Raw genomic sequence first — 10,236 nt, forward strand, 5'->3', positions numbered from 1 at the left:
AGAGAGAAAAAGGAGGGTTTGTGAACTTACCTTGATGATTGAATGAGAGAGAATGCAACTTGAATGGATCATTGCATCGATTTGGCGAGTTGAGTCATAGGGGATCGCCCAAAAATCATCCAAGAATTACCTGAGTTGGAGTGAAAGAGAAAGGAGAGAAAATGGGGTGAAAAACAGGGGTTTAAACCCTTTTAATCACAGCTCTCTGGTAACTCCGATGGGCATAAAATCGACGGGGTTCAGCTAGCCATGCCCACTGGTCTTTAGCCCATCGGTTTTGGTAGTGAGTGCTCGATGCCACCTGTGTGTCCTACATGGCCTGCATTGGTGGGTTTTAAGGTCATTTTTGAAGAATTATGAGTTTATAGGGGAGATTTGGCCAACACATATAATGGGATACAAATTTAGAGTTTGAATTATTATGTGCACTTTTCCTCGATTATTTTAGGATGTAAGTACACAGGGTTACGTGCAAGAATTCAAGCAATGGTTTAATGAATAGCAATACTAACTTATATGAAATTTTCATGCAAATCAGGTACACTTAATGATGGTACGCACTAGATCCGTGGGTGTCGCTCGAGGTGCACCTCGAGGTCCTCGTTTTGTTGGTAGGCCACCAATCAATAGGAGACCTCAACCTATGGGGCAAGCATCTAAGCCACAACCTCAAGAGACAGTTGATCAGAATGTGGCTTATGCGAATCTGTCCATGGCTACACTTCCTGATCCTCCACCAGTACTTACCCCAGGTGATGTTAAGAACTTGATTCAACAATCGAATTAGATTCCCCATCAGTAGATTCTCCAGCAACAATAGGCATTTATGACTGCTATGCAACAAAAATGGTATGCTGCACTACCAGGTCAGCCTCCCCAGGTAGATATTCCACAAGGTCCAACTGGAGGGCCTGGTGTTGGGGCACAGGTTGGAGGTACACCACCTGGCATCAACCCTTAAAACCAAGTTGGAGGTATACCACCCATTCTACCTCAAGATGCACCTCCATATATGATGCCACCTCATCACCATATTTTCAACTGGGCCATACAACAAGAGTGGTGGAGTCATTTAAAAGGAACCTACCACCTACATTCACTAAGGTCGGATGTGACCCTTTAGAACCAGACAGATGGATTCAAGATATTGAGAAGATATTTGAAGTGATTGAGTGCACTGATGCTCAAAAGATTATCTATGCGAGGTTACAGTTTAACAATGAGGCCAACTCCTGTTGGAAATACTCATAGGCCATATTGTTTGCCACACACCCAGAACCCACTTGGGAGCAATTCAAGGAGTTGCTCTTAGCAAATTATTACCCTCGGAGTTTTAGAGACTGTAAGGAAGTGGAGTTCTCGGCCTTGACTCAAGGAAGCAAGTCTGTCCTTGATTATCATTAATAGTTTGAGGCCCTATTCTACTTTGCACCCCCTCACATGAAATCGACTGAAGAAAAGGACAAGAAGTTTCTGAAAGGATTGAAGGTATCCATTGGCATGATACTTGAGGCATTAGATCTCACCGACTATGCCTTGATTGTATAGAAGGCCAAAACCATTGAAGACAAGCTTAAAAGTGAATCATCCCTTACACCTGGTGTGTAAAAGAGAGCAAACCCATATACTGATTTGAGCAACTCGAGTAAGAATTTTCGTGGATTATACAGATTTGGTCCTTCATATAGGCAGCCTTATAGGCCATCGAGTTATCCTTCTCGACCCGCTGGTGGGCCGGGTACTACATCTTTTGGCCTGAATACCAGTACGACATCCACAGCTATTAGGCCACCTCGCCCTCCACTTGCTACAAGTCAGGCGTAGAGAGCTTCTGCTCTGATTCAAGCTTTACCGAACTGTTGTTTTAATTGCCATTCATATGGGTATTTTGCTAAAGATTTTTTAGCCTGACCAACCTTACCAGCCAATCAGACTTCTGGGTACAGACCTGCTTTGACTCAAATGAGTCAACCACAAGGAAGGATGTATGCTTTATCAGCTGAAGAAGCTGAAGCTAGCACAGAAGTGGTAGCAGGTTCGATTTAATTTGAGAACTACCTTCTGGTAAATATTGATGACATACTTTACTTATGCGCATTGCTGTATTAGGTGTCTTACCTGTATCAGGTATACCGGCATATGTCTTATTTGATTCAAGGGCTTCGCATTAATTTGTATCAAAGAGATTTGCTGAGAAACTTGACATAACACCCAAGATATTAGAGCATAAGATGATAGTTAGTACACCTACAGGAAAAATTTCACAGTTGAAGGAAGTATATGGGTCATGCACTATTGAGATCAGTGGAAAGCAGTTAGATGCCTAACTCATCAAGTTCAACATGCAAAACTTTAATGTTATACTAGGCATGGACTAGTTATCAGCACATTGAGCAAGCATGATGTGTGCTGAAAAACATATCAAGGTGATCGATAATAAAGAGAAGGAACTGCTATATCAAGCAGATATGATAAAGTGGGCTAAGAAGGTCCTCATCTCCGCTCTGTAAGTGGTGAAGTTGTTGAAAAATGGGTGTCAAGGGTACCTAGCATCGGTGATTGATTTAGATGCAAAGGTCACCCCTCTAGAGGAAGTAGAGGTAGTTAAAGAGTTCCCAGATGTCTTTCCAGATGATCTGACTCAGCTACCACCTGACAGGGAGTTGGAATTTGCTATAGATTTGATTCCTGGAGCTGCCTCGATGTCTAAGGCTTCATACAGAATGACACCAACAGAATTAAAAGAATTGCAAGTACAGTGCAAGATCTGTTGAAGAAGGGATTCATATGCCCATGTGTATCACCTTGGGGTGCTCCAATGTTGTTTGTTAAGAAGAAAGATGGGAGCCTATGTATGTGCATTGATTACCGAGAATTGAACAAGTTAACCATCAAGAACCGGTATCCATTGCCACATATAGATGATCTGTTTGATCAGCTACAATGTGCTAAGATATTTTCAAAGATTAACCTCAGATCCGAGTATTATCAACTCAAGATAAAGAGTTGTGATACACCAAAGATAACCTTTAGAACTCAGTATAGTCATTATGAGTTTTTAGTGTTGTCTTTCAGGTTGACTAATGAACCAGTAACTTTCATGGATTTGATGAACCGAGTGTTTCATGATGTTCTTGATAAGTGGGTCATTATTTTTGTTGATGATATCTTAATCTACTCGAAGTCAGAAGAAGACCATGCAAAACACTTGAGGATGGTACTGCAGAGACTGAGAGAGCAATAGTTGTATGCGAAATTCAGCAAGTGTGAATTTTGGATCAAGCAGGTTGGATTCCTAGGACACGTGGTACCTAAAAATGGAATCGAAGTGGATCTGGATAAGGTGAAAGTCATAGTAGACTGGGAGGTACCCAAGAGTGTAACAGAAATTAGAAGTTTCTTGTATTTGGTAGGTTACTATAGATGCTTCATCGAGAACTTTTCTCAGATTTCAGCACCAATGACCAAGCTGACTAGGAAGGGTATAAAGTTTGATTGGTCAAATGAGTATGAAGAAATTTTTCAAGAGCTGAAGAAGCGGCTAGTGTCAGCACCAGTGTTGACTATTCCTAAAGGCACAGGTGGAATGATAGTGTATACCGATGCTTCCAAAGTCGGATTGGGCTGTGTACTTATGCAACATGGCAAGGTGGTAGTATATGAGTTCAGACAGTTGAAGGACTATGAAAAGAACTACCTACCTATGACTTGGAGCTAGTGTTGGGATTTAAAATGTAACCGCAAGCGTACGGATCAGTGTAGTTACAGGTCGAACACAGGGAGAGTAGCCACTTTATTTTTTTTTATTTCTTTTAATAATACGAAAGTGAACTGATTAATGGTTGTGATCTAATTCTAATTATCATCCTAAACATATGTATATAAAATAACGTCCTAACCATTCGTCATCTAAGAATTTAAAGATGCAAGCCACACAATTAAAATTAAATAAATAAATAACTGAAAATAAATAACCCACATAATTTAAAAAAAAAAAATTAATAAAGGAAAAAATGCTGAAATAAAAATAAAGTAAAAGAAATGGGAGAAAGCTAGAGAGAGACTCACAAGTAGGTTTCTCTACTTAGCCCGAGGGATGCATCATAACATGAGCTTCCCTACTTGACCAGAGAGTCATTCTTACAAGGGTTACTCTACTTAGCTTTAGGGAAAGTGAGACAATTAAAATAAAAACAATAAATTGATGGTTCTATGTCTAGGAGGGGCAAAGCCAACACATACACTAGCCATGAACCTTGGGGGAAAGGGATAGCAATAATGTAACGACTGAAATTAAAATCATAAATTAAGAAAGAAAGGGTAGTCAGAAGAGGGAATGAGAGGGGAGAGAGAAGACTACTAAAGGAGCCTACTTACTTGAATCAATGCTTAAACTTGAAAGCTTGGGTGATTTGAGATACTACCAGTACTAAAAACCAGATTTGGAATAAACCAAATCTGAAATTTCTAGTACTAGAGAAAACAAATCTTAAAAAAAAAATTGAACTTGAAAAAAAATGATGCTCCACGGCTCGTGATCTTGTCACCTAGATCTAAGCCTAGAACTATAACTTTAAAAATTACAACTCAATTGCATAAATCATAAACATAAAAGACTGAATAAGAATAAAAGAGTACTTGCATTAATTGATATAAAAAACTATTACAAAAGTGATTAAAGCAAAAATAGAGAAGAACTAAAACTAAAAAGTGAGGAGGGAGAGAGGGAGGGAGAGAAGAAAACTAAGCATAAACTATAAAATAAACTAAGAGGAATAATAAAATAGGAGGGGGGAAGAAGGGGCTTTTATAGGGTTTTTGTCTTGCCTCCTTCTACAAGTCTTCTTTAAGAAAAGAAAGAAAATTAAATCAAATTAAATCTTGGTAAAAATCATCATTCTCTGAGATATTGCGTGAGGAAAGAGAGAATCTGTTTCCATAATTAACAAATTCTATTATTTCCTTACAATATTCACCAATATCTTGCAATCTTGACTAAATCAGAAAGGAATCTCTGCATAACATCTTCAAGATCTTGTGAGGTGGCAAGGAGAGAAATAATCTTCAGGATTTTGTAGGAGAGAGGATGTGGTACCAATGAGTGGGTCCCACCTTTGGACTGGTTCTTGATTCACTTTAAGCACTTTCTCTTGTAGACTTGGAAACTAAAAAAAACAAGAAAAATAAAAAAGTAGTACTATCCAAAGTGGGGCAAAATGTACACTTATATCCCTAAGATTTCACACATTATTGTGCTCATCAGCTAGCAGTGGTCATTTTTACCTTAAAGATTTGGCATCACTACTTGTATAGTGAAAAATACGAAATATACAGTGATCACAAAAGTCTTAAGTATTTTTTCACCCAAAAAGACTTGAATATGAGACAAAGGAGATGGCTTGAGCTTATGAAAAATTATGATTGTGATATTCAGTATCACCTAGGGAAGGCCAATGTAGTGGCAGATGCATTAAGTCAGAAAGCTCAAACTGTGTCACTTGCCTATCTAGTTGTCAGTCCAGAGCTTGTACAGGAGGCGATGTTAATAGATGAAATCCTCTTGTATTAGGGAGCGACCTTGGAACTAGAGCACCAGTCAGATGATGTCCAGCAGTTGACTATGTCCTTGGCAGCTCTACAGGTGCACTCATCCATCAGGGAAGAAATCCTAATGAAACATCCCTTGGATCCAGACTTACAGTGGATCAGAGAAAAGATTCAAGAGCAAACAATGAATGACCCTAGCTTTACATTAGCCAGTGATGAGGCACTGTTGTTTCAGGGCAGATTGTGTATACCCTATGATGAAGTAATATAAGACAAAATAGTAAAAGAAGCACACAGTTCTGAGTACTCTCTTCACCCTAGAAGTACCAAGATATACAAAGACCTAAAGCAACACTACTGGTGGCTAGCAGTAAAAGTCCACAATAGTTCTGTATGTGTCAACTTGCCTTGCATGTCAGAAAATCAAAGTTGAATGACACTGACTTTTTGGCACTTTTTAACCACTCATAGTACCCGAGTGGAAGTGGGATAACATTATAATGGACTTCGTCACCGGACTACCACGTACACCTAAAGGAATAGTTGTAATTTAGGTGGTAGTTGACAGGCTTACTAAGATAGCTCACTTCATTCCACTCAGGACCAATTACACCATGGATAAGCTGGCACAGCTTTACATGGATAATGTTGTACTCTTACATGGTGTATCAGTGAGCATTGTATCAGACAGAGACTTGAGGTTTACCTTCAGATTCTGGAAGCGCTTCTAGCAAGCCTTGGGATCACAATTGAACCTAGATACGACCTTCCATCCACAGACAGAAGGACAGTCTGAGCGGACCATACAGATATTAGAAGACATGCTCTGAGCCTATGCCATGGAAATGAGTGGCAGTTGGGAGGAATATATACCTCTTATGGAGTTTTCTTACAACAACAGCTACAATTAGGATGACTCTATATGATGCATTATATGATAGAAAATGCAGAATTCCTCTATATTGGGATGAAGTAGGCAAACGTTGAATGCTTAGATCAGAGATGATTCAGATGACATGTGATAGAGTCGATGTCATTAGAGAAAGAATTAAAACAGCCCGGTCACATCAAAAGAGCTATGCAGATAGCCGTAAGAAGGAAATGGAATTCCAAGAGGGAGAGAAAGTGTTCCTCAAAGTGTCTCCTACCAAAGATTTGCGCAGATTTCACAAGACAGGTAAGTTAAGTCCGAGATTGGGGCAGTAGCATACATGTTGGCATTACCACCTTCCCTCAGCAGTGTTCACAATGCCTTTCATGTATCCATGTTGAAGCGGTACGTTCATGATCAATCCCACTTGCTACCTGTGGAACCGAAATAATTAGAAGCTGATATGGAATATGAAGAACATCTGACTGAGATCTTAGACCGGAAGGTGAAAACTCTCCGCAACCACTCTATCGCTTTTGTGAAGTTTAGGTGGGCCAACCACCTGATTGAAGAGGCATCTTGGGAGAAAGAGGATGATATTCAAACCTTGTATCCTCATCTTTTCAGATAACTAGGTATGTACTAGTATTTGTGGATAATGTGACACCCTACTTTCTAAACCCGGTCTAATTAACCATATTGACTTGGTTTGATCATGTAGGGGCTGAACTGGAGTGAACTGACACAAATATCATATGGAACATGGTAGCAAGAATGACCTTGAACTCGGGTTGGCCTGACATGACTAGGAGGGTACCAAGTGTAATATGTGCACCCAAGCCTTGCACTTGCACGCGCCTTGATGCCATGTACAAGAAGTAAAGGTACGTACTAGTATTTGTGGGTGCCAACGTAATTTAATTATAAGTATGAGTTTCTCCCCATTAAAGTCCAAGTGGAACACTAGCAATGGGCTGACTAGAATGGTATACTCCTCTGAGATATACTCACCTAAGATATACTCACTTGAGATATACCCACCTGAGATACACTCAGCTGAGATATACCCACCTGAGATACACTCAGCTGAGATATACCCACCTGAGAATACCTATCTGAGAATACCCACCTGAGATCATAGTTAGCAAATTCGGGTTCGGGAATTATTTGGCCGAAGAATTATTTAGAATAATTCGATTGGTTAATTTAAGGGTTCGGTCAAAAAAGCGGTCAAAAAAGTGGACAAAATAAAAATCGGATTCGGGAATTATTCGAGTACAAAAATAAAAGTCGGGCAAAAAATTCGGATGTTATTTTTATAATTTATTGTATCTATTTTATTTATTAAGTAATTAACTTGATATGTACACCTAAAAAGAGAAAATTATTGTAGTTCAAATATACAATACAGTAAAAAAACTAGAAAAAAGTTGTCATTGAGTGATGAAAGCAATGGTTACAGTAATTCAATTTCTAATGCATGTTTTAATGCTTCTACCAATTATCCTATAGGAACATAAAAGTTCAAAATCACTTCATTCAATCCATGAGTCCATGACTCACATAATTCCATCACTCATGCTTAAAAGGAAAAACTATTCTAAATAAAGCAAAACATCCACAAAAGCATAACAATAGTTATTACATCACCATAACTTAATTACTCAACTAAATCATTATATACTATCTGGGGGTTGAGTCTCGCTCTCAGTAAAACTAGCACTTGCACCAAATAGAAAGTCTTCAGCAATGCTATCATCCACATCATCCAACAATCTCTCTAGCTCTTTATCAACATCCTCAATTCGCTGATCAAAATCATTGACACTAATATTGTCAAGATTAATGGGTAACATGTTTTTCTGTTCAAGTTCACCCCTTTTTTCAATCATCAACGTATTCATTCTCACATAGACTAAATCATCTAACATCACTGGTGACAATCTATTCCTCTTTTTGGTTTGTGCTACATCCCAGGCACTCCAATTTCTCTCACAAGCCGAAGAACTACATGGTTGGCTCAATATTTGAATGGCATACTTCTGTAAGATAGGAATAGCATCACCTTGTATATGCCACCAAACCCCTGTCATTGGCAATATATATATATATATATAAATAAACAATTTTAAAAGACAAGTAATTTTTACATAAGAAACAATAAACTAAAAATTTTAAAAAGAAAGTAATTATTACACTTACGAGGATGACTAGTTTCCATCATCATCTTGGCACCGGGAGTAAAAAGAGTGCTAGACTTCATGTGGTATACTGCCAGCTGTCCATAATATTCTCTCCTCTCATCTTGTGGAACCACTATCTCACCAATGAAATCTGTTGCATCTTTCATTTTAGGAATCTTTTTGAATCTTTCACTAAAAAAATAAGTGGGGTTGAAAACAGCAGCTGCATAGTGAATGATACCCAAAATATTTTCATCTCTTCTATTATCAAAGATTTTCAAAATTTGGTCATACCGGTAGTCTTCCTCATAAAGCTTCTCCAATACCTCTCTTGCTCTTTCTATTGCTTCATACAAATACCCTGATGTAGCCCCATCACCATCAACCAAACGGAGAACTCGAATGATTGGTTCCATAAATCTCAAAATCTCTTTTGAATCATTCCAAAACGACTCCCTTTGAATAGTGTCCACTACTCGATCTGCTTTTAAAGATCTCGAATTTCTTAGACTCCTCCACTCAGCTGATGCAACTAGGAGTCTAAGCTTCTCTTCCACTTCAACAATTGACTGAAGCATTAAAAAGTTTAAAGAAAATCTAGTTTTACAAGGATATTTTAGATCCTTGTTTGTGAAACTCCTCATCAACTGTAAGACAATTAATGACTTGTACAAGTAGTCAATAATTCTTTTTGCCTCATCAAAAATTTCTTGAACCCAAAAAACCTTTTCATAGATATCCTTCAATATTAGATTGATACCATGGGCTGCACATCGAGTCTTAAACAACCAACGATACTTTCCAGTAAGCATATCAAGTGCACTTGAATAATTGGTTGCATTGTCTGAAATTAGCTGAACCACTAAATTTGGGCCAATACTTTGAATCTCTCTGTCAAGAATATCAAATATATAAGAAGCAGTCAATCTAGCATGAGAACACTCCTCTGACTTCAAAAAGAAAGCACCACCCGGGGAATAAGCAATCACATTAAGAAAAGACCACTTCTTCAAGTTAGTCTATGAATCAGACATGAATGTGCAACCAGTTTGCTTCCAAGAAAATTTTACTTCTTCAGCATATTTTTCAAGGTCCTTTCTTGCTTCAGGAATTATTCTTCCACGAAGGGTTCCATTACTTGGAATAGGAACACTAGGACCATAACGGGTTGTGCACTTCACAAAATTGATGAAAGCATCCGATTGAACAACATTGAAAGAAATGTTATTTTTAATAAAAAGGTCACGAAGAGATTTCTCCCAAGTTGATTTGTCCATCTTAGGGATCATTTCCTCCATTGTGGACTGCCTTTGACTAGTTATAGTTAAAGGAGTCAAAGGAGAAGAACCAACTATACTCTCACCACTGGTACAACTCTTCCGCTTTTTGCTACTTGATTTAGAATTAATAACAAGAAGAGTTTTTGCTTGGACATCATCTGATACTTTCTCACAAGAGGCAACATCATGACCACTAACCTTAGCTAAATGATACTTGAGTCGAGTGACCCCTCCATAAACTTGTTTTTCACAAAATTTGCATTTGAAATGTGAACTATCAAGTTGCTCAGCATGTTGCCAAAACTTTTCTTTTTGTCTTCCCATTTTTCTTATTTGTTAAAAGTTGAAACACAAA

At 38.3% G+C, this 10,236-nt stretch overlaps 1 protein-coding gene across 1 annotated transcript; it reads right to left on the reverse strand.

Moving 5' to 3' along the window:
- Nucleotides 1-8,094: 8,094 nt before the first annotated feature.
- LOC122060684 lies at nucleotides 8,095-10,205 on the reverse strand. Its single transcript, XM_042623798.1, has 4 exons — nucleotides 9,672-10,205; nucleotides 9,327-9,551; nucleotides 8,621-9,170; nucleotides 8,095-8,504 (listed from the first exon to the last, which is right to left on the reverse strand). The coding sequence occupies exons 1-4, from the start codon at nucleotides 10,203-10,205 to the stop codon at nucleotides 8,095-8,097; spliced, it is 1,719 nt and encodes a 572-aa protein (XP_042479732.1).
- Nucleotides 10,206-10,236: the final 31 nt, after the last annotated feature.

This window comes from Macadamia integrifolia, chromosome 14 (assembly GCF_013358625.1).
Source record: "Macadamia integrifolia cultivar HAES 741 chromosome 14, SCU_Mint_v3, whole genome shotgun sequence".
Lineage (NCBI taxonomy): Eukaryota > Viridiplantae > Streptophyta > Magnoliopsida > Proteales > Proteaceae > Macadamia > Macadamia integrifolia.